Raw genomic sequence first — 25,178 nt, 5'->3', positions numbered from 1 at the left:
GGGCTCCGGACGTGCAGGCTCAGCGGCCATGGCTCACGGGCCCAGCCGCTCCACAGCATGTGGGATCTTCCTGGACCGGGGCACAAACCCATGTCCCCTGCATCGGCAGGCGGACTCTCAACCACTGCGCCACCAGGGAAGCCCCCTTTAAGCCTTTTAAAATAAATAAGTGCATATATATTAATATGCATACACGTTTTTTTTTCAATTGTGTGTAAAAATATGTTTCATATCCTTTTTTTTGCTTAATATGTTGTGGACATCTCACGTTATGACATAGGTACTTGTTATAATGGTTGTATATGTTCCATTGTATGATATCTGTAACCTTTTTTATCCTAATTATGGAGGACCTTTATATTTTTCCAGTATTTTTGCTATTATTAAAAAAATACTTGTGCATATACATCTGCATATGTATGTGAGATTTTTCTGACATATAAATTTCTGGAAGTGGAATTGCTGGGTCAAAGATTATTATGTAAGTTGAAATTTTGATTTCTAGATATCTTTCCAAAAAAGTATATCTATTTTTCTCCCCTTTAACAGTAGTGAGAATTCTACTTTCGTTGTTGTGGTTGTTCGGATGGCTGTTGTTATCTTATGTGATTGTGTGGGGCTGTGGTTGTGAGTGTGGTGCACATTCTGAATAACTTATATCTCTTCTCTTTTCTTTCCTAGATATAGCAATGATGTAACTTCTCTGCCTTTTCTGCTGGAGATCCTTACAGTGTTACCTGAAGAAGTACATAGTCGTTCCTTACGAATTGGAGCTAACCGGCGCACAGAAATTATAGAAGATTTGGCCTTCTATTCTAGTACAGTGGTATCTCTATTGGTGAGTATGTTTGAAATACTGAGTTGCTGCCTAGGGGCAAAAAGCCTTGGTGGTTATTTAGTAATTGCACTAATGTGAAATAGCTTTCTTAGCAAAATTTGACAATGATAATACGGTGACATTTATATAATACTTTACAGTTAAAAAGTACTTTCAGAAGCTGTACTTTTTGAGCTTCTAAGTAATGCTTTGAGGGTGGTGTTCTCTGCATTTTATGAATGAGAAACAGGCTTTGAGTGACACTACTGCAATTCAGAGTTTGAACTCAGGTCTTCTGATTACATGTCCCTTGCTCTTCTGCTTCTTCATGCCACTGAGTGTAGGCTCTTGATCAAGGACTGTGCTAAGGGAAGTGTGTATAAATTTACTTAAGGAAAGGATCCTCTCTAAGGGATGAATTGAGATTTTTTGATAGGGTGGTGGTACAGGACTTTACTTGACCTTTGAGCCATATCACAATTGTAGATTAGCTAATACTACACCATCCTTTAAAAAAGAGTTACTTTTTGATTAGGTGGAAATTTTAATGCCCTAGACCAGGGTGGGTAAATTTATGGTCCATGGGCTGGTCACCTATTTTTGTAAATAAAGTTTTATTAGAACACAGTCATGCCCATTCAGTTACATGTTGTCTGTGTCCATAATTTTGGGCTAAAACAGCAGAATTGAGTACTTTTCACAGAGGCCATATGGTCTGCAAAGCCTAAAATATTTACTGTCTGGTCCTTTATAGAAAAATTTTGCTGATTTCTGAACTACTAGATGGTATTAAATTGGTTATCTAGCTCACATCTCATTTTTAGGTCTTTATTGTCCAGCTCAGTTTTCTCAACAGTGTGGTTTATAATAGATTATTTTTCAGGAATGTGTTTCAGTACTTCAGCATCATAGAACTTTTTATTTGAAAAAACAAAATTTTGTTTAAAATTGTGTTCAGTTTGGTGTTAGAAATTCATTGGAAACTTTTTTAAGTTAAGTGTATTTTTCAATTAACCATTTATTTTAAAGAAATAGTATAATAGAAAATTAGAAAATGTAGATAAGCAAATTACATTCAAACCACGTGGGATCACACTATTTATTAATCCTTTAGCACATATCCTCTGTGAACATATATACAGATTTTGAAAATCCAAATGAAAATATGCTCTACCTACCCTTCTGCAGCCTGCTTTTCCAGTCATCCAGCTTCATCTTTCTATTTCAGTAAGTTTTTATATCATTTAATAAATACCTAAACCATATTCACATTTCCTGAGTTGGTCCTAAAATAGCGTTTACAGCATTTTTCCAAATCAGTATCCAGTCTAGAACCATACCTTGTATCAAATTATTATGACTTAATCACAGTCCCTCTTCTTCTTTTTCAAAATGACACTGATTTGTTGAAGAGATTGGACTAGTTTTATAAAGCATCTTCTTACCTCCTGGATTTTCTGTTGCCTTGTCTTTGTTTCATTTAGTTTGTTTTTCTATTCTCTGTAATTCCTCTAATTGGAAGTTATATCTAAAGCAGCCCTACTTGGTAGGAATTCCTCAAGAGAATTAAGCCTCAAATGCCCTAAGGCACCCATTGTTTGTAATGAATTTTCTCCTGTATACCATCCATAGGATGACTGAGAAAATAGACACTCAGATCATTTTCTGCAGGACTTAATTCTTTCCCAGAACCCTGGTAAGAAAGACGGAAAGGCTTGATGGATTAATTTTAAAAGGTTAAACATTTTTGGCCAGAAAACGTGTTAGATACTTCATGCTGCAGTTTATCACAAGTTATACTTTTTGGTTGACCTTCTGTTAGTGATGCTAGGATTGACTGGATTAGGATGATGGTAGTCTGATACTTCCATTTATAAAGTTTGTTTCCCCCCTTGTAATATAATGCAGTTTGTACAAATGTTAAATTCTAGTTTATAATCCTTGCCTTAATAATTTCAATCCTTGCCTTAATAATTTCATTGTGGTTTGCAAAATAATGTTTTGCTAACTCTGTCTTTCCTTCTACATATACATTAGCATTCTTCTGAGTACCCACTAGAAAGGCAGGATGAATCTTAACTTTTAAATTTCCTGTTTTCAGTATAAGGGTTTTGTTTTAAAGATGCCTTAAATGTTACTTTTTTCCCTGGCTTTCTCTTTATGCTGTATTATGGACCCATGGATTTTCATTGATTCAGGGTGTCCACTTAAGTTATTCTTCTGATGCTTTAAATGTTGTAACTTTGGCTACTGGAGCACTTCTTTACTTCCTAACAGAAAAAGATGACTAGTATTCATCTAGTTACTTTCATGCCCCAGATCTAGAATCCTTAGTTCCTTTTAGTATCAGTTTGGGTCCAGTCAGGAGAGAGAAACCACTTAGTAATTTGTTGGGGCTATTGTTTTTTGTTTTTTTTTTTGCGGTACGCGGGCCTCTCACTGTTGTGGCCTCTCCCGTTGTGGAGCACAGGCTCCGGACGCGCAGGCTCAGCGGCTATGGCTCACAGGCCCAGCCGCTCCGCAGCATGTGGGATCTTCCCAGACCAGGGCACGAACCCATGTCCCCTGCATTGGCAGGCGGACTCTCAACCACTGCACCACCAGGGAAGCCCTGTTGGGGCTTTTTGATATAAAGAATGTTTAACTATAACAGGCATCTATAGTAATGAGGGCTTGTCTAGTAAGAGGTAAAGAGAGCTCTAAAGAATATAGAAATAAAACAGATACAAGGTGCAGTCATTAAAGCCAAGGCTGAGATAGAGTTTCCAAGGAAGGAAGAGTTCACCCCACTCCCAGGACTGAGATTCAGACCCTGTTGGTGATGGTATAGCTATGGTAAAAAAGTCATCGTGGTGCTGCATGCCGCTGAAAATCTGTCCTCTCAAGCTTGCTGGAAATCTGCTTTCTAGGAAGCCCAAGAAGGTTGTCAGGGAAGGTGTCTCACTAGAGGCATTCTGCCACAAAATCACCTGGGCGTGGGAGTGCCAGAGGGAAGCTGCTGGCTACTGTGTGCTGTAGGCACTGGAGAATTTAAGTGCACTGAATCTGGTGCTGGAGAAGAAGTTGCACATTTCTTAGGAGCCAGGAGCACTTTGCTATAAAACTGTTGGGGGTGAGGGAGGGCGCTGCTGGAGTAACTGCTGGTCAGTGCACTGCAAGAGCTGGCACCAGAGGAGCTAGGAGTCTGGGGCTGAAGAAGCTGCACATTCTTTTTTTTTTTTTTTTTTAATTTATTATTAATTTATTTGCTTTTGGCTGCGTTGGGTCTTCGTTGCTGCACGCGGGCTTTCTTTAGTTGCAGCGAGTGGGGGCTACTCTTCGTTGTGGTGTGTGGGCCTCTCATTGCAGTGGCTTCTCTTGTTGTGGAGCACGGGCTCTAGGAGCACGGGCTTCAGTAGTTATGGCACGTGGGCTCAGTAGCTGTGGTGCACAGGCTTAGTTGCTCCACGGCACGTGGGATCTTCCCAGACCAGAGCTCAAACCCGTGTCCCCCTGCACTGGGAGGTGGATTCTTAACCACTGCGCCACCAGGGAAGCCCTCCATATGTACTCTTTTACATACATTTAAACTCCAGTACAGTGGTGTAACAAGCAAATAGGAAATATGCAGAGCTAATACGGCCCTCACGTATATATTGATTAACAAGGCTATAATTGGTATCGATGGCTTTCTTCTTCCACAACTCATTTTATTTTTTCTCTGCTGCTATAGGCTGAATATTTGTGTGTCCAACCCCCCGCCCCAGGAAATTCATATGTTGAAAACAAGTCCCCAAGGTGTTGGTATTGGAGATGTGGCCTTTGGGAGGTGATTAGGTCATGACAGTGGAACTGTCATGAATGGGATTAGTGCCCATATAAAAGAGGCCCCAGAGAACTCCCTTCTCCTTTATGCCATCTGAAGACACAGTAAAAAGACATTTGTTTGTGAACCAAGAAGCAGGTCCTCACCAGACACTGGTACCTTGATCTTGGTCTTCCAGTCTTCAGAACTGTGAGAAAGATTTCTATTGTTTATAGGCCACCTATTCTGTGTTATTCTGTTAATAGCAGCCTGAATGGACTAAGACACCTGCCCTAGCCAGAAGCTCAGCTGCTTGGGGTTCTTTACTCTGTGAAGTGACCCAAGCCTTCATTCCCCAAGAGTCTGAGCATCATCCTGCCTTTGTGGATTGTTGCTTCTGTAGTTTTCCATTAACTTTTTGGGCATGGAAGTACTAAGAGTCTCCCTAGAAAATCCTAGAGCTCCTTGCTTTGATTATATAGAAGCAACACAGTTTTTCCTTGGTAATTGGGATCTGTCACTCCAGCCTGTAAAGTTCCTGTTGGTTCAGTGGCATAAGAAGCCCAAATTGTCCAGGTGGTAGTCTTATGTTCCAATTCACTGGAATTATTTTTGTGTTTCTTGATAGAAGTATTCCTTCTTTGGGACCAAGATCTCCAAACCAGTAGAGCTCAAAGTTGCTGTACTTCCTTTACTCTGATATGAGTTTCTTGATTAGCTATGATACCATGTTGGTTGCATGTGGTATTCGGTGAGTCCATGAGTGATAGTGCTGACAGAAACATTACAAGCAGAGAAGACAACTCTATATCCAGAATATGGGTCTAATCCTCTAGACAAATCTCTGCTTCCTCCATGATGGGAGCCCAGTATAATCAATGAACGTGGTCCCCATGGGGAGTGGTGCCACTGGGGACTCAGTGTTGGTCTCTGCTGTTGATAGGTTTGACACTCACCAGTAGTGTTTACCAGTTAAGCCTTGGTATGTGGAAATCCATGTTAACTCCATGTTTAGCCTCTATCCCTGCTACTATGGCTCCTTTGTTTATGAGCCCATCGAGCAAGCACTGGGTGGCTAGGGAAGAAGGCTGACATCATAGTTTGTCATTTGGTCCATCTATCATTGGGAGATTCCTTTATAGTGGATGCCCTTTGGTGGGTGTTCACATAGGACAGATATATTGTCACAGGCTGTGCCCATTTAAATATCATTCATAGCGCATATATGTGGAACCTAGAAGAATGGTACAGATGAACCGGTTTGCAGGGCAGAAATAGAGACACGGATGTAGAGAACAAACGTATGGACACCAAGCGGGGAAAGTGGCGGGTGGTGGTGGTGGTGGTGGGATGAATTGGGAGATGGGGATTGACATGTATACAATAGTATGTATAAAATGGATAACTAATAAAAACCTGCTGTATAAAAAAATAAATTCAAAAAATATATCATTCATATACGTCTTCCTCAGACTTCCTTGTCCCCAATCTTCCAATCCTGTTGCTACCAAATCCCTGATTATCCATCCAAATGATTGACAAATGTCCATGAATAAGTGGAGATCCATATTTCTGGTCATCTCTCACTCCAGACGTGGTGGACAGCCATGTGTATTGCTTGAAGATATGCTCACTAGGAGGGTTTTCCTTCAGCACTGGCCTTCACTAAAGCCCGAGTGGGCCTGTAATGCTGCAGCTGTCTACCTTCAGGTGGTACCAGCATATTATGCAGAGCCATCTGTAATCCAGGCTTGAATTTTTTCTTCTTCAGTTATCTGGTTTGTAAGGAACACCCCAGGAGGCCACAAGCATGGATTGAAGGGGATGAATCAATGCAAGAAGAGATGGTGTCAAAGCAATCTGAGCCACCTACTCATGCAACGTTTTTGTAGCTTCCAAACCTTCCCGTACTCAGTCTCCTTATATCATTTCCATTTGATGACAGATTGCTACTATGCATGCCCAACCTTTTGGCTAGGTAGTTCAGACAATACTTAGTTCATGATGGGAATCTCAGGTGTTGATGAGATTGGTGTCCTATGGATAGGCCTACCAAGGCCCAGTAGCAAATCAGAAGCTGCTTCTCAAAAGGAAAATAGTTACCTGCAGAAGAGAGCATAGATTTGTTCCAAAATCCTAGGTATTTGCACTACGATATAACTATTGGTACTTCCCAGAGGCTCCATATACTCATTAAATCCAGAATCTCAAGGAAATACACTTGTATCAATGAGTTTGGCTCAATCTAGTGTTATATTTCAGCCTTCCTTGGTCTAACACCTTTAGAATACATTACTGCATGTTTCCCAGCTTTCTTCAGACACATATAAGCAAAGTTTTACAGTTCTCTTGGTGTATAAGTTATTTCCTCCTGCACGTACCTGTTCCCCTAGAACCTTGTGAGATTTGACCCTAGTTATGATTGGTACAAGGGTTGGTTGTGGTAGGTATTGAAGAGATTGGGCATCCTCTTTCAAAGCATCTGTCTCAGATGGGGTTATTACAGGGCTTTCAAGCTGAGGAAGGCAGTCTCAGACACTGGAAGGCAGGCCACTTTTATTGGTAAGGTAGACTCAGAGTGACTTGGAGTTTCAGGATTATCAGTTTCATTAGGATCCAACCAGATGTCTCCATTCCATGCATCAGAAGTCCATTCTTTACCAGTCAATTTCAGAACTTTCACATGAGAAACTTGGTGAGACTTATAAATTCAACAGCTGTTTGTAATTCAGCAAGCCACACAATTAAATTTTGTATATGAGTTCCAGCAGTATTAGCCCTACAGCTACAAAAAATAAGAGCTTTATTTGGAGCTGCTGTGGAAGCTGTCTAGTTCTCAGACTGTGACTTGAGTTGGGTTAACCGACCCGAGCTTGTCATTTTTTGTAAGCACTCAAATGAACTAAAAAAAATTCAGTGGCCACTGTAGTCCTTACCGTCATCATTACTGCCACGATGGGCAAGTGCGGTTAGCCACTTGGACTTGACTTAGCACTTTATCACAACTGGCAACAGGTGTTAGCTTGATTTATCATCATGAAATCTAAAAAATATATCCTTGTGGTACTTAATAAGGTCTATAATTCTGTCATGTAGCTTGTCATGTTATAGAACCTAGAGCATGAAATTAGTCCACAGTTACCAAGAAAAATAGGTATTTGGCTGTAATAGATACCAAAAGCTTCTTAGAACGTTTTCATTCAGTTCCCCCACATTCTCTTTAATGGTTTTATTCTATCTTATTTTCTTGTTAGTATTATACTTTTCTGGTCTATTCGAATGGACTTATTCCTAAACATTGTATTGAACTTTATAATTTTTTAAAATATTATTCTTCTTGCTCTTAAACTGAGCCTGGCCTCTAATATTTTTCTCCATTTTGTTAATTCAAGATATATTATGTTTTACCTCTGCTCTATTTTTACTGGTGAGCTCTTCTGGTATTATATCTTTTAGCTTTTGAGGTCTTAACTTTAGTAAGAGACAAGAGTCTTTAATAATACAGTTCTCAAAGAGAAACTGAAGGCATCTCTTAGTTCTGAAGCTTTGTGGTGAGTGTTTGATTTAATTAATAGAATTTCTTCTCTTCAGAGCAGCTAGTTTTAGATGTAGGGTTTTTCCAAAATTCTGTCTTAAATTTGAGTCAGTAGTTAGAATGTATAATCAAGTCCTTCCATTTATAAACATCACACCTTATTAAAATTGAAATGTCATTCAGGAAGCATAAAGGCCAAGGGATTGTGTCATGAGTTTATAGCAAGAGCTTCAAAGATTTAGGTGTGTGTGTTTGTTGGTGTGGATGTGGGTATGTGGTTGCCATGCACTTACTTGAATCTTTTCTTTTTTCTTCATTTCAGTTCAGTGTAATTCACACTAACTAATAAGTATGTAATTATTATTGCCTGATACTGCAAACATAGGGGGAACATGGCTACTTGGAAGTATAATTGTCAGCATTTAGATCATTATGGGATTACATACCACTACCACCCCCCCATGCATTCTAAATGCCATGGCAGTTATGATATTTCTAATCCATTGCCTGCAAAAGTTATTTTTAAACATTCTTTTTTTTTTTTAAAAAATGTATTTATTTATTTATTTATGGCTGTGTTGGGTCTTCATTGCTGTGCACAGGCTTTCTCTAGTTGCAGCGAGCGGGGGCTACTCTTCGTTGAGGTGCGTGGGTATCTCATTGCGGTGGCTTCCCTTGTTTGCAGAGCACGGGCTCTAGGCGCACGGGCTTCAGTAGTTGTGGCACACGGGCTCAGCAGTTGTGGCTCGCAGGCTCTAGAGTGCAGGCTCAGTAGTTGTGGCGGATGGGCTTAGTTGCTCTGCAACATGTGGGATCTTCCTGGACCAGGGATCAAACCCCATATCCCCTGCATTGGCAGGCAGATTCTCAACCACTGCGCCACCAGAGAAGTCCCTATTTTTAAACATTCTTTATCCAGAAAAAGTTGCATTACACCTTACTTTGGAAAAAGTATACATCACAAAAACAGTTTACAAAGAGAAACAATGGTGAGTTTTAGTCTGACTTTTCATTTTATCTTTTATAAACTATCATATTTATAGTAATATCACTTTCTGTGGATGGTATATTTGCTAGAGTATTCCAGTGCTGAAGCTGAAATACCAGCTTTTCATGAAGCAATATACAATAGTACAACTAGCTTATTTCTACTCTATAAAATCGAGTGTATAGATGTGTTATTTATTTTATTAATTTTTATTGAGATATAATTGATTTACAATATTAGTTTCAAGTGTACAACATAGTGATTCAGAATTTTTATAGATTATACTCCATTTAAAGTTATTGTAAAATATTGGCTATATTCCCTGTGCTGTATGATATATGCTTATTGCATATTTATTTTATACATAGTAGTTTGTACCTCTTAATCCCCTACCCCTATCTTCCCCCTTCTCCTCTTCCCCTCTCCCCACTGGTAACCACTACTTTGTTCTCTGTATCTATGAGTCTGTTTGTTTTGTTATATTCATTTGTTTGCCTCATTTTTTAGACTCCACATATAAGTGATAACATAAAATATTTTTCTTTCCTATTTCACTAAGCATAATACCCTCTCCAGGTCCATCCATGGTTGTTTCACATGACAAATTTCATTCTTTTTCATGGCTGAGATGATGAGTATTACTTTAAAGACAATTCTGTTGATAAGATTACATTAATGCAGAAGTTGGATCTAAGAAATATACTGATAATTGTTTCTGAAACATATCTATCTTTGAACCAGTCTATAACCTCTCTGTACCTCAGCTTCCCAGTTGAGAAAGTGGAGAAAATAATAGTACATACCTATACAGTTTTAGTGGGGATTAAGTGAATTAAGAGTGATGAGACAGGGCTTCCCTGGTGGCGCAGTTGTTAAGGATCCGCCTGCCAGTGCAGGGGACACGGATTTGAGCCCTGGTCTGGTCTGGGAAGATCCCATATGCCATGGAGCAACTAAGCCCGTGTGCCACAACTGATGAGCCTGTGCTCTAGAGCCGTGAGCCACAACTGCTGAGCCTGCGTGCCATAACTAGTGAAGCCCGCACGCCTAGAGCCTGTGCTCCACAACAAGAGAAGCCACTGCAATGAGAAGCCTGTGCACCGCAATGAAGAGTAGATCCCGCTTGCCACAACTAGAGAAAGCCAGCGCACAGCAACGAAGACCCAACGCAGCCAAAAATAAATAAATAAAATTAATTTATTAAAAAAAAAAAAAGAGTGATGAGACAGTGTCTGGCAATTAAAAAGCACTTTGAACTGTTAGCTGTTATTGTTATCCTCATCATTACACCTATAAGGTGATTGTAATAATATAAAGATTGACATTATTTGTTGTAACTTTTTTTTTTTCTTCTTTTCAGATGACTTGTGTAGAAAAAGCAGGAACAGATGAGAAAATGCTTATGAAGGTCTTTCGCTGTTTGGGAAGTTGGTTTAACTTAGGAGTTTTGGACAGTAACTTCATGGCTAACAATAAGTTACTAGCACTCCTTTTTGAGGTTTTGGTAAGTAATGGCTTTGTTTATGAAATGGTTTTTGTTTGTTTCTGGCACATAGTCACTTAGGGTAACTGCCCTTCTGGGATATAAGAGTGTTTTCAGAGTTTTGTGGAGTGAGTGGAAAGTGTATGGTAAGAAAGCAACACTGTCCCTTCCTTGTTGCCAAGTACCAAATTAAGATATTAGTTTTAGTGCTCAGAATAAAATGTAGTTAGGTTTAAGAGGAAAGCAGTCTTATATGTAGATTATGTATAGAACAATGATTTACATATTAAAATTCAAGTAACAAAAAAACCATTGGTCTCTTTTTCTTATTTTAAAAGTATTAAGTTGTGTGTTTCTAATAATGGCCATTGGGTGTTTGAGACAATTACAAATCAAAATATTATCTTTGTAATTGAGGTAGTTTACTTAAACATCAGGGTATGTATAGGATGAATTTTGGGTTTTTGAGATCTGAAGTACTGTATTTCTATATACTTGTGCATTTGTTCCTTAAACTTTAAAAGTAACATTGCCTAGTAATACATTCCTCTGTCTTGGTAGACAAAGAGTAAATGAGTGCTTAGAATAAGACTAGTTTTTAGAACAAGAAACAGCAATACCTCAAGCACAAATGTTAAACAGGTCTTTGGAGGTGGTGTGACTTTGTCTCTTTCTCCCTGATGGTTTTCCTTCCATGAACACATATTAGTATGGAAACTCTGTGTTTCCATACTGATTGTGTGCGGGTGCACTATAATTTAGAAGATTTAGCATGATACTAGATTGATATCACTGTGAATTAAAGAAAGAAAAGGAAAACATATTCTTCAAGGAGACATTTTTGGTATTGTAATGTTGTTCGTGTATTTCTGCTGTCATTCTTGGATCAGAAGCTAAAATTCAGGAAACTTAGGATGCTAATAATTGTTTTGTGAATCATTGTCTTTGTCTCCATGTCTATTGATGCCATACCTCAATAATGGTAATTTTGATTCTCATCTCACCCAGTTGGGTGAAGAGTAGTCAGTATTAAAAAATTCAGGTCCCACTTTTGTTTAAAAAGTGTGTAAATAAGTTTACGTATGAATGGAGGACAGTGTAGAACACACTTCAAACTTAAAACAGTGGTGACTCTTGGGAACTGAGATTGGGGTAAGGAACAAGCTAAGTAGTGTGCTAGGGTTATATTGTCTTCTCTACTGATCCAGTGTTAGGTCCTCTGTTACTTAAGAGTGTTTCTAGAGTCAGGGTCAAATGTATTCTCGTTCTTACATTTTTTTCAGTGGTTCGAAGTCATGCCACATAAAACTAAATATTTTAGTTTGCTTTATGCTTGGACCACGACCTTATTATATAACTTTTCCCCTATAGTTCTTTTTTAAAAAATATTTTTAAAATAATACTTGATATATACAAAAGAATAAATTTGAACATTTAACTTTTGAAACACAGTTAATACAGTGAATATTTTTTAATTCACTGCCACTCAATCTAAGAATAACCTAATGAATAATTTGTGTCTTTGTGCTTTCCCAGCCCTGCTTTTATAGCTCCCCCTGCCCACCCCCCTCCCCCGCTCCCCCCGCCCCCCGCAGAGATTCTAAATGTACTTGTTTTTTTATTATTCACAGAAGACCAATATGCCTTCGCTAAATTTATCCAACCTCTCAACTGTACTGTCCTGAATAGAAACCCTGGAGGCCTCCCTCCTTGAACCTTCTAATATTCTCTAATTTGTATCAGTTGCTCTTTTGATCTGCTCCCCAGCTGTCATCCTGGGACTTCTCTTTACTCTGCTTCTGGATTGGTTTAACCATTTTTTTTGACCTACCTCAAATACCTTCCTCAGAAGGATATGTGAGAAATAAATATTGAGTTTTTGCATGCATTCCTGAGAAATGTTTTTATTTCATTCTTAATCAATGATTTAGCTAGGTATAGAGTTCTAGGTTCACTATTCTTTTTCTTCAAAATTTCTAAGACCTTGCTTTCTTATATACTGGCAGGCATCATTGCTAATGAGAAGGTGGATAAACTGATTTTTGCTCCTTTCTAAGTTACCTTCTCCTCTCCTCCCCAGAAGCTTTAAAAATCTCTGTTTAACCTTAGTATTCTGAAATAGCACAATGATGTGTTGATACTTGTTGGACCCTTTCATTTTAGATAGTACCTGAATATCAGAAAAAAAGATGGAGAAAATTTCCATAGACTAAAATAGGGCAGGGAACACATGGAATTCCATTTGGAGGGACTGGTATGGAAGAAAATATGAATTTTAGAAGTCATATGACCATGATTGAGGTACAAAAAGGCTGATTCGCTTGGCATATAAGGAAGATTGATGGATGTTGTCTCATTGAAGGCCATGACTATTAGGCTGTTATGTATTTAAAGTACATGTTCAGAAACAGGCTATAATTGGTTTCCTGTTACTTGGATTACAGCTTAATGATCAAACTTCTTACTTCCCTACTCCTGCTACCTCCTAGCAACAGGATAAGACCTCATCGAACCTACATGAAGCTGCTTCAGACTGCGTATGCTCAGCTTTGTACGCCATTGAGAATGTGGAAACCAACTTGCCATTAGCCATGCAACTTTTTCAAGGAGTTCTGACATTGGAGACTGCCTATCATATGGCTGTGGCACGTGAAGATTTAGACAAGTAAGTAATTATTAAAGGCAGTACTGGATTCATATACAGTCTGGTGTTCTTTTAAGTCACCTTTTATTATTTATCTATCCTTTGTGATTCTTCGTGACTCTGTGTAAATATATACATTGCATCCTCAAGATGTTCTGCTATTCTCATCTGAACCAAGAGTGGCAAATCAAATGCAGAGGGAGAGGTTGTGATCATGGAGAGTAGTGTTTTTGCACTTAAAAGGGTAAGGCTCTAAGAATTAGGGATGACCTTTGAAGTATCAAGTGTGATTTGATGGGAATTTTATTCAGATGTTTTAATAATTGAGAATTTTAACTGACTTATGAGTCACTTGCTTGTATGTATAAAAGTATGTGATTTAAGGAAAGATGTTTGTTATGGAAATTATGATACAACATAGCAAATAATCACTACATGTCCCTTAGGCTGAGGATTGCTTTTATTTATTTGATTAACTGTGTCTGTGAGTATGTACGCATAATATCCAGATGTCTGACTTGATGTTCTCATTCCTCTTTCATTTACAGAGTTCTGAATTACTGCCGTATTTTCACTGAACTGTGTGAAACTTTTCTTGAAAAAATTGTTTGTACTCCAGGCCAAGGCCTTGGGGACCTACGAACTCTAGAACTGCTTCTTATCTGTGCAGGACATCCTCAATATGAGGTAGTGTTTATTCTATGCTAATGCCATTATTTTCCAAGTTGTATGTCACATATTATCTGCATTCCATTTTCTCCTGTCCAGCTTTTTATTTGTGGGAAATTATAGTTTTTTGTTTTTGTTTTTTTTTGCGGTACGCGGGCCTCTCACTGCCGCGGCCTCTCCCGTTGCAGAGCACAGGCTCCGGACGTGCAGGCTCAGCGGCCATGGCTCACGGGCCCAGCCACTCCGCGGCATGTGGGATCTTCCCGGACCGGGGCATGAACCCATGTCCCCTGCATTGGCAGGCGGACTCGCAACCACCGCGCCACCAGGGAAGCCCGAAATTATAGTTTTATTTTTAATTAATGTGATGGGGAGTTTCCTCTGTTTTGAATTTTTTAAAAAATATATATTTGGGCTTCAGCTTTAATTCCTTTCTATTTTCCTACTTGGTTAGCTGGGCTGACTAGTATAGGAACCTGTTAGAAAAAAAGCCTATTACTTTTCCACTGAGGCCCCCTCTCTAGCGTCAGTTACTCTTTAGAGCTTTATAGCTAAAGAAAACATACCAAATCTTAACTGTACCTCCACAAGTTTTAACATACAAAAGTTTTCTCCAAATTATGGATGAAAATGAGAATGGCGTTGAAAGGATTTAAAGAGTCTTCTTCATCCCAAAATTTCTAAGGCATGCTGCCTCTTTTAAGTTTGCTAGATTAAAAAAAAAAAAAAAAAACTCCTCTTATTCAAGAAACTTTATCTCCTCTTAATAGTATAAGAAGTGAGAAAGAACTCCCAAGCTGGATTAGCTCTATTTAAATGGCTCCATTTTGGATCATTGATGGGAAAGGATGGTAGGGCCCTTCTTAGGGAGGGGCTCAGTAGTCCTGTGAGTCTCAATCCTTTTTCTTTGATCATATAAAAGATAATGCGTATTTGTTTGACATAATCTCATGAGGATATCTAGATTTTGTTGAAACTTAAAACATTTTTGGGCAGAAATATTGTACTACCTAATAATTATCATTCCTCCGAACAGTGCCATATGTAAGATGAGCTGTGGTTTGTACAGGTATTTGTAGATGGTTTATCTGGTGAGAAGTGTTTTAATCTCAAAAATAAAATGAAATAATTTCAGAATTTAGGAAAAAATACTTTTAAAGAGACTTCCATTTCTGTATCTGTTTCTCTAAATTCAGAATCCAATATACTGTTGGAGAAGTTATCCCAGGGCTAGACAGAGAATGTAAAGCCAGTCATCCTAAATGGAGTTTTGGGCCTAACATGGAAAGATAATTTGGGAGGATAATAATAAATCTGCTAGAAAAAAGGTGGCTTCTTAACTGGTTCCACTCATATTGTTTTAAAGTGTTTCTTTCCTATTGGCCCTAGTAATAATAAAACTGCCTTCTTTTCTTATTCAAATAAACCATCTTTTCTCTTTCCTTTAATTTGATAGGTAGTAGAAATTTCCTTTAACTTTTGGTACCGACTAGGGGAGCATTTATACAAAACTAATGATGAAGTTATTCATGGCATCTTCAAAGCTTACATTCAAAGGCTGCTTCATGCCTTGGCTCGCCACTGCCAGCTGGAACCAGACCATGTAAGTTTTCTTCTCTACTTAATCAAGTCTTGATTTCCTCTTGTTTTCAATGCAAGCTTGAAAAGGAACTGAAAAGATAGAGAATAAAGCTAATGGAATCTGTGGGTTTTCTGTCACTCTAGCTTACACTGAAGAAGTCAGTACCAGTATAATGAAGAGTGCTAGGTCTATGTAAAAAGAACTCAATCCTGCTGAGCCAGTAATTCTTCTGGGAATTCACCTTAAATAATTCTGCAGAAGAAAAAAATTGCTATTTTATGTACAAAGCATTATCTATAAAAGTAAAAAAATGGTAAACCCACGTACAAGAGTATTAGAAGAAGAAATTCCCTGGTGGTGCAGTGGTTAGGACTTGGTGTTTTCACTGCTGGCGGCCCAGGTTCAGTCCCTGATCGGGAAACTAAGATCCCGCAAGCTGTGTGGCATGGTCCCCCTCACCCCCGCCAAAAAAAAGAATATTAAAGAGTTACGTATATTATTATGTAGCATTCTGATGGATCATAACGCAGCAGTTAAAAATAATAACTTGAGATAGCAATAGTTGGTACGCTAAATGAAAAAATGTCAGATTTTATAATATGTATTTTTAATAGCATAAAATATGTGGTTGGATTAAAACTAACACAAAGGTGAAATATTTGTGTGAGGATGTGGAAAGTAACTTATGATTCCCCCCCAACACATATGTGCACATTTTTCTTTATATTACTTGTACTAATTTTATAAGTTAAAATAAAATATAATCTATTTGCTTAGAATAAAATACACTAGAAATATTATAAAACAGTCCATTGGAAAACTCTTCAATCTCATTCTTTGTTTAGTCACTTCAAATTTTGTAGCATTTATTTCATTCTTTTGGTTGGTTGGTTTAATATCCCTGTCCTTCAACCTATAACTTGAAGTGGGTTTTTTTTCCTATTGCTTACTATTAAATCTGACATGAAAACTGTCTATTCATTGTAATGTTAATGTTGTTATTTGAGTTATGGTATTTTGTATTTCCACAGAACCTTAGTGATGATTTAGTTTAGTGGTTTTCACTACTTGTTTTTTAAAACTGAGGAATCTTATCTTCAACTACATATTGCTTGGAAGCCTGATAAGTAAATAAAAGCCGGGCTGCTCTGGTTTAAATGGCTCTGCTTGCTTGATCCATTTCTTCCCTTTGCTAGTTCTGTGACACCATTTCCCTGGCAGGTAATTCCTTACACTTGTAGGTGTATAGTGCTTTATAATTCATTATCTCATCTGAGACAGCCATTGTTTCCTCCTCATTCCTTGACTTTAATTTTTTCATCTTAAAGCAAGGAGGTTGAACTAAATCAGCAATTGTCAGTAATACTAAGGACTTTTCCCAGATACCCATGGTCCAAGATTCTTATAGGTGCCCATAACCATCTCACAATTGGTAAGCCTTAGTTTACTCACAGGAGGGTGTTGGAATAAGAAAAACTTAAGCATGAAATGTAAATGATCTCTGTATTTTTTAATGAAAAATTTCAAATATACAGCAAAGGGAAAATGATGTTATAGTGAATATCTGTATACCTACTAGCTAAATTCTACCATTAATATTTTATTATTCCTGTCTTATTATGTATCTGTCCACCTATATAAAATTCTTTTTGAAGTCTAATATTCTATTCTGTGTCTAGTTCTTGTGATAATGGTTGATTTTGGTAGATCTTGAACCGTAAAGCTTCAGAGGCTTATTCAGTAATAAAAAGCTAGGCCTTATCTAGATAGGCTAATAAACTCTTAAGTTACCACCTCTTCTAGGTCACTTGCCCCCTCCACCACTCCAGATTTTTCCAACAGCAGGCAAGATGTAGCTGGGACACACAAAAAAAGAGAAGCGTTTCTAATAGTCAAGGCAGAGGATAGATTGTATTGACTTGACACACCTAAAAGTTTGGGATACCCTCTATAGTAAAATGTCTTTGTGATTTAGGCGATTCATCTTTTTGTTCATAGGGACTGGACTGCTTAATGGCTTTTTTATTCTTGATTTTGTAAAGTAAATGAAAGCCTTAGTTTAAAACAAATGTTATCTGATTTGAAATTTCAGGAGGGGGTTCCTGAGGAGACTGATGACTTTGGGGAGTTTCGGATGAGGGTGTCAGACCTGGTGAAGGACTTGATTTTCTTGATTGGGTCTATGGAGTGTTTTGCTCAGGTAAGCCCATTTGGAGATTCTTAGCAGTTTTACCAATCACTTTAATTGTGTTAACTTCTGTGTCTTCTCTAAGTGTTCCATCTTTTTCTTCAATCTTGATGGCTAAATGGGACAGTAGATATGCAGGTGCCTAGCACACTGCCTGGCATATAGTAGCTATGTTTGTTTAGTATCTTACAAGCCAATTGCAGTGAACAGTTCAGTTATGGTTTATACTATAATCTTGCTAGTGAGAGTTGTTCCACTTGTTCAGGTGAAATGGAAGATCATGGATAAACCTGAAAGCCCCCAAGATACTTATAGGGAATTTGGACCTAGCCAGGAAAATAGACAAGTTTTTCTGCTTTAATAATTATGTATCAACTCCTGGCAACTCTTAGTTATTTGGCATTTCCTTTGTTCACATTTATGGTTAGATTCCTTTGCAGTTTCATCCCAGAGGTGACTATACTAGAGTAGAAGAATCATAGTCCTGTGGTTTTCCTGACAATCAGTGAGTAACATTTTACATCATAAGGTTGCAGTCACCACCATTCCACATCACTTAACATTAGCATAATGTCAGGTGGTTTTCATATTGCTGGATCATGCTCTGAATCCTGAAATACTAGTTTTAATGCTTTGTCAGCAATGCTGAACTAACCTAATTTGGGGGGATGGGTAATCCAGGCATTTTGTGTATTTTGGGGCATCATCTGATCTAGAAAGTGTTAATAAAATTATAACTATATTTCTTTATATTAAACAAGGTATGTTTCTTGATCTAACTAGAAAGGGTTGGGGATTCTTAGCAGATTTAGTGAGATCCCCAGATCATAGGCAGATGACCTGTGCTCAGATTTCAACTCTTCTCTCACTGGCTCTGCGGCTTTGAACAAGTTACTTGTTCTTCTCCAGACCTCAATTTACAAGTTTACATAAATTATTAGTCTTGTCCAAGATGTGTACTGTGGGACACCAGTCTCATGAGATGTTCTTTGCCAGAAAAAACTGTTCTGTCAATTAAAACTGGAAAATGACTTAAATAGTATATTTAAAGGTTCTGTGAAGTCGTACAAGAGAATTGTTTAATTTTATCTTAACTAGCAGTGTGTTATATGACTACAGAAATCTTATTTAGACTAACACCCAGTCACATCCCACTGATGGATATACCCTGGGAAGTTTCTGGACATCTCTGAGTATTCTGCTTGGTCTCTCCCCATCTCCCCTTGCTTGGACATGGTATTGTGATGGGTGCTTCAGAACAGCTACTTTTTAGGAATTTAATCTATGCTACTAGTGTTGATGCAGACAGGTAGTTAAAATAATAGAAATGTAAAGCCAATGCATATGCCGAGGTTTTACATTATATCTCATTTTTAAGTGTGTTTATGTATTTATGAGTTATCATCAGGACCAGGAAAAGACACTCGTGTAATATGTTTTGTTTTCTCCATAATACTCATTTTATGGGAGTAGACGATAACCTTGATATACTCTTGGGGCCCTAAATGGGTTTGTTTCAGATATTAAACTAGTATTACTTAGAGTTAGTGAAGATTTGAAAAATGAAAATACTATTTTTCCCTGGCTCTGAGAGATAAATTTAGAAGCAAGGGGCTAGATTTATTTTAACTAACAGAGTTTTTTGTTTTGTTTGTTTTGGAATTCTATTCTGTTTTCCTTTTAATGGATCCATAATCCACCTCTTCTTCTCTAGTTATATTCTACTCTGAAAGAAGGCAACCCACCCTGGGAGGTGACAGAAGCGGTTCTCTTTATCATGGCTGCTATAGCAAAGAGTGTTGATCCGTGAGTGTCTAATAAGTCTTTTGCTGGGAACTCTTAATATCAGAGGAAGGAAAATTACAACATTTTTTTCGTATGGGATGTTTGGAAATTCTTAGAACTTCTTACTTCTATAATGCTGTCTAGTCTTCTGACTTCTAGAGTCTAGTCCAGAGTAGCATGCATTGTTGATATCCATGTTTTAAACACATTTCCTAGAGTTAAAATTATTTTGTTCTTGATGCTAGGAAAAGAATGCTGATTTATCTTCCCAACCTAGGCTCCTTTGTGCAAGTTGGTATAATCAAAACTTTGCTAGACTGTTAAATTGTTGGCACTTCCTTAAAAGCATTTGAATAGGCACTCATTTGGCTCTCACCTGCTTTTGTGACCTTGGGTGAGTTATCCTTACAAATATTTAATTATATTGTTCTCCTTTTTTCCTGTCTTGGAGAGTCATTTGTAAGTTTCAGAGAGGCCAGGCATAGGTACCATTTCACCTAAAAGAATAGCGAACTCTAAAGGGCAATTATTATTTTTGTTTTCGTCATTGGAAAATTTTAAATTATTAGAGTTTGATTTCTAATTGCTTAGCATAGAAGTTCTATTTATTATTTCAACATGAATCCTTAAAAACAGAATTTACTTTGTTCTGTGAGTTTATAAATCAATGCTAGTATCTGTCAAGTTTTCCTGTATTGTAATCAGATGTCTGCAGTTGAGCTCTCTGTCCATGGCCTTGGTTGGAGAGATGGTTAAGGCATGTATTCATAAAATGTACAGTGCTTCTTTCTTAGCTGTCTTACAGGGTCTAGTCAATGAAATCTTATGTTGTTTCTAATCCAGTAAACATTTAAGGAGATAGAGTAGGTTTGTTTTTCTCTATTAAGGAGTTCTGGTCCTGAATCACATATCATACTATTTGCTTTTAAACCCATTTGGTATCTTTTGGAAACTTCAGTAACAGTCTGAAGATTATTACACTAATAATCTAACTGATTTGTGTTGGTATGAGAAAGGATGGGAAGAGAGTCTCAATAATTAGCTTAGTGCCCGTAGGAAGCATAAAGCATAAATGAGAGAAGATTTTATTTTGTTTTTTGTTTATCCACATTTCAAGCCAACTGCATGATTACAATTTTTTTTAGTGTATGAAGGACTTAATAGACTTAGTGTATCAGCAAGGAGTGCTCTTGCACTAATCCAGGATTTATTTGCGTTTTAAACATCTTTCATTTCTGGATTACGTTCTACCACTTTGGGGGCATCCTCCACTCTGCTTAAAGAACTTCAGCCAGGGCTTCCCTGGTGGCGCAGTGGTTGAGAGTTCGCCTGCCGATGCAGGGCACACGGGTTCGTGCCCCGGTCCGGGAAGATACCACATGCCGTGGAGCGGCTAGGCCCGTGAGCCATGGCCGCTGAGCCTGTGCATCCGGAGCCTGTGCTCCGCAACGGGAGAGGCCACAGCAGTGAGAGGCCCGTGTACCGCAAATAAAAGAGTGAAAAAAAGAGAAGGAAAGGGAAAAAGTTAATTCATGGAGCTGTGGAAAGTATTTGGATAACTTTAATTTTCCCTCATATTCTAAGTCAGGGTACCTTTATTCCTACAGCTTGTGTTCTTGTTTCTTTAATTAGTGAGCTGGCCCACCCATGCTTACCTGTTCTTAAAGTATCCATTATCCAGCTATAAGAAATCTTTTGGAGAATAACAACTAATAGCGAGTGGTCTAGAATTATTTATTCATTCATTTAGCCATTCAGCAGTATTTATTGAGTGCCCACTGTGTGCCAGGCACTGTTCTAGGTGCTGCAGATATAGGAATAAATAAAATGGATTCATTAAAAGAAGACATTGATCCACAGTAATTGCCTGCCTCTCCAATTTGAAGAGCCTTATTTGATAGCAGGATGTGTCTTTAGACACTTCACTGACATTGAGAAGATTAAGGAGCAGTAGTATGCTTCTCAACTGAAACAATGATATCTTCCATTTCTGTCTTTTCCTCCTTTTTGAGGGTTAAAAAACTTTCATACCAGATGTTAAGCACTTTTATCCAAATGGTTATTTATTTAGAAAGAAACCCTTTAGCAATGATTTGTGTCATTGCAGCCTGTTTTTTAGCCAGAACCTAACCTCTGAAATTGGTAACTCTGAGTACTTGCCTTCTAAACTCAGGGAGAACAATCCAACACTTGTGGAGGTCCTAGAAGGAGTTGTCCGTCTCCCAGAGACCGTACATACAGCTGTGCGATACACCAGCATTGAATTGGTTGGAGAGATGAGCGAAGTGGTTGATCGAAATCCTCAGTTCCTTGGTATGTGTGAACACTCCTCTGCAGCTGCTGCTTTTGATTTTTCTGCTTTCTTTCTTTCTCTCTCTTACTTTTGCTTTTGTTTTCCTACTTTCTCTTCTATTGATAGGTTGAATGTTTCTAGACACTGAGACTAAATATATGCGTTATTGCTTAGTTGATACAACATTTTATAATCTGATCAGACTTTGGAGAAAGGACCTTTGAAAGATTAGATCTCTAGGTAGGGAAACAGTTTGCTACTAGTACTGTGCTTCAGCATAACTATTTCTGTCTTTGTTAGGCTTTGGCATAGGCTTGAGCTAATCAGACTGTCCTGTAGTTCTAAACTAGAAGCTGCTAATAGGCTAAAGCAAAGGCAGTGGCGGGGGGGGGGGGGGGTGTTATTTCAGTGTTAAATACATGCTCCATTTAAAAACTAAGTAAGTACAAACTACAATGAAGAGTGTTGAGTTATATAACCTCTGGCTGCTTTTACTGACTTGAAAAAATAACTAAAGATCATATAAAATAACTTGGAAAGTAAATTTAGAAATAATTTCTTCTAATCCCCTCATTTTGCAGATGAGGAAACTGAAATACAGAGAGACTAAATAATTTATCTAGGTTAATATATATTAAGCCCACCTGATGTTCAAGACTGATATATTCTGAGAATTTTAAGAATTCTCAAATTCGTGAATATCATTAAGTTGTGCTGTACTTATCTTTATTACCACCTTTCGACTTGATTTTATTTTACACATGATCTTTTTTTATTGACTGAAACTCTTACTTAAAAAGAGATGTGTGTTCCTATTTTCTTATTTCTGTATATAGAGCATGTAAGATAGATAGGCTTATTACATCATAGCTGAGCCACTTTCAAGTTCAACATACCATTTAAAAATTTTTTCAAAATACCTATTTTCTAATTCTTAAATCTCTTCACTTCCATTATCTGTCTCAAAATTTGGCTTTCTTTTCTGAACACTTTTTCCACAAAGAAACTAAGTGGGTTTATCTGTTTGTTAAGACATATTCAGTACCACCTGTAGTATCTTATTCAAATTTGTGCCTCAATTAGAAGACAAATTGCTGAGTGTTCATACTTACTCTAGAATAGTCAAAAACACAAATATTTAATTTGAGAATCATTGAAGCCTATAGTATTAGAGTTGCGTGGGCTAGGTTTTAGATTCTAGTTCTGATTCCCATGCTAAACAGGCCTTTTTGTGTGTGTGTGTGTGGAAGGGAGCAGGTTCATGCTGGGTTGGTGCATTGTTTCTGTCATTAGACTAGAAATGGAGGTAACTTTTAAATGGGCTTTCAGAGATTACTTCTTTTATAAGGTTTGGTATGCAGTTACTCTGTAGTACACATAAAGTGCTCTTTAACCATGTATGATTTTTCTTAGGGTTTCTTCATAGAAAAACATTCTGATTTTTATGAAGCAAGGTAAAGGATAACTAGGATTTGCTTTATAGGAATTCGCCTTTGTAATCCCTTTTCTTAGAACACTTACATTTGGCAGAAAGTAAAACATAATGAATTAATTCTTTTAGAAGTGCTAAAGATCCATCTGTGTGGTTTGGGGGCCTTTTATAATTATAAAGAAGCAAGTATAAAAGTGTCAGCTTTAGATAACTGTCATTGTCCTGATTAATGTAGACTGCTTTTTTTTAAACAAAGTGACTAATCTCTGAGTATAATGGTACTCTCTGAGCTTTATCGTCTTTCTTACATTACCCTATTAATACTTGATGGTTATATCCACCAGTGGTTTCAGACTGAATCAGTGGTTTTCAAACCGTGCTCTGTGGAGCCCTAGCAACAAGCAACAGTTGATTTCCACAAGGAAAGAAATGGAAAATAAATAGATAGGACTCTCTCTGACACCGTTTGTCCGTGAGATCAGCCCCATTTTTATATGTAAAAACATTGGAATTTAAACACATTTCTTTTTTGTTTGTTTGTTTGTTTTTTGTGCGGTACGTGGGCCTCTCACTGTTGTGGCCTCTCCCGTTGCGGAGCACAGGCTCCGGACGCACAGGCTCAGCGGCCATGGCTCACGGGCCCAGCCACTCCGCAGCATGTGGGATCTTCCCGGACCAGGGCACGAACCTGTGTCCCCTGCATCGGCAGGCGGACTCTCAACCACTGCGCCACCAGCGAAGCCCCACATTTCATTTTTTAAAAATGTTTCTTTTGCTTAAAAAGGGAATGTAAAACCTTTGTTCTAACAAATAGAAATTTTCCTTGAGTTTCAAATAGTGTAATCTTTACGTATGGATTTTCTCCTTAGACCCTGTGTTGGGCTATTTGATGAAAGGACTGTGTGAAAAACCTCTGGCTTCTGCTGCAGCCAAAGCCATTCATAACATTTGCTCTGTCTGCCGAGACCACATGGCTCAGCACTTTCATGGACTCCTAGAGATTGCCCGTTCCCTTGATTCCTTCATGTTGTCTCCAGAGGCTGCTGTGGGCTTGCTAAAAGGTACTTACTTAAGATATTAAGAAGGAACAGTCTCTAAGCCACTTCTAGGGGTTATATCAGTTGTTGTATCCCACTTTTCAGTTGCAGTTTACTCAGTTATGGGGAAGGTCACTCAGAGGGGAGGGTGTTGATTATGTGTACATGCATTCTTAGAATATTTTAAGGCTATATAACTAATACAAAGTGCTTACAGTATTTATAGCACGAACCTAGATTTTGGGTGGAGACAACACATTGGAACTGAACATAGTTCCTTATTGAGTTGGGGGAAAGAATAAAAACGGAGACCAAATAAGCATTGCTATACCATAGAAGTAAGTGGAAATTTAAAGGTAGTGTGCCTGGCTCAGTCCTATAACTAGAAGTCAAGGGTTCTGGTCGCTTAATGGTCTTTAACCATTACTGATCAGTTTACACTGATCAAAAGGCAAACAGCCAGGGTGGTGATGAAACTCAGAGTAATGGAAGAACTAGAGATATTATGCTAGGGGAAAAGACTTAGAGGAGGCTTTAACACAGTGGCTATTTTTAAATATTTGAAAGATTATCTTAGAAAAGAGGGAACAGATTTATTTTATGAGGAATTGATTGTTGACAGTTTACTGGTTCCTAGAAAGAAAATGCTTTGTAACCATACTTTCTGAAAACAAATTGGGGTGTCCTGTGAGGTAGCGAAATCCTTAAAGCTAGTATATCAAATAAAAGATTGAGCAATCTCTTATTGGGGTATACCAAATAAAAGATTGGGTAATACAGCCTGTGCAGCATCTTTTAAGTCTCTGTGAGTGGCAGACAGCCTTGTCCAGATTGGATGCCTGTTAAATGTCAACTAACTGTTCTTTCTCACTTCTATGATCAGGTTCCCTACCAGCCAGTGTAACTGTGCATTTTCAGGACAGGTTTTCTTTTCGTTTCAA

The 25,178-nt window shown here is 38.0% G+C and overlaps 1 protein-coding gene across 9 annotated transcripts in view; it reads left to right on the top strand.

The window, feature by feature from the left end:
* Positions 1–25,178, top strand: part of TNPO3 (transportin 3) — an 80,982-nt gene that overhangs the window by 29,114 nt on the left and 26,690 nt on the right. For 3 of the 9 annotated variants that reach the window (XM_065883376.1, XM_065883378.1, XM_065883380.1), the window contains exons 4-12: positions 682–838; positions 10,485–10,628; positions 13,097–13,272; positions 13,800–13,938; positions 15,377–15,523; positions 17,595–17,702; positions 19,405–19,496; positions 21,649–21,788; positions 24,070–24,261. In XM_065883376.1, coding sequence (XP_065739448.1) covers positions 682–838; positions 10,485–10,628; positions 13,097–13,272; positions 13,800–13,938; positions 15,377–15,523; positions 17,595–17,702; positions 19,405–19,496; positions 21,649–21,788; positions 24,070–24,261 — 1,295 coding nt within the window. Of the gene's footprint in view, positions 1–681; positions 839–10,484; positions 10,629–13,096; positions 13,273–13,799; positions 13,939–15,376; positions 15,524–17,594; positions 17,703–19,404; positions 19,497–21,546; positions 21,789–24,069; positions 24,262–25,178 lie in introns of all 9 variants that reach the window. The other 6 variants (XM_065883384.1, XM_065883383.1, XM_065883375.1 and 3 more) reach the window with 5 other exon arrangements.

This window comes from Phocoena phocoena, chromosome 9 (genome assembly GCF_963924675.1).
Source record: "Phocoena phocoena chromosome 9, mPhoPho1.1, whole genome shotgun sequence".
In the NCBI taxonomy this organism is placed as follows: Eukaryota; Metazoa; Chordata; class Mammalia; order Artiodactyla; family Phocoenidae; genus Phocoena; species Phocoena phocoena.
Note: the sequence above shows the minus strand (reverse complement) of the source record. Positions and strands in the feature narration are given on the sequence as shown.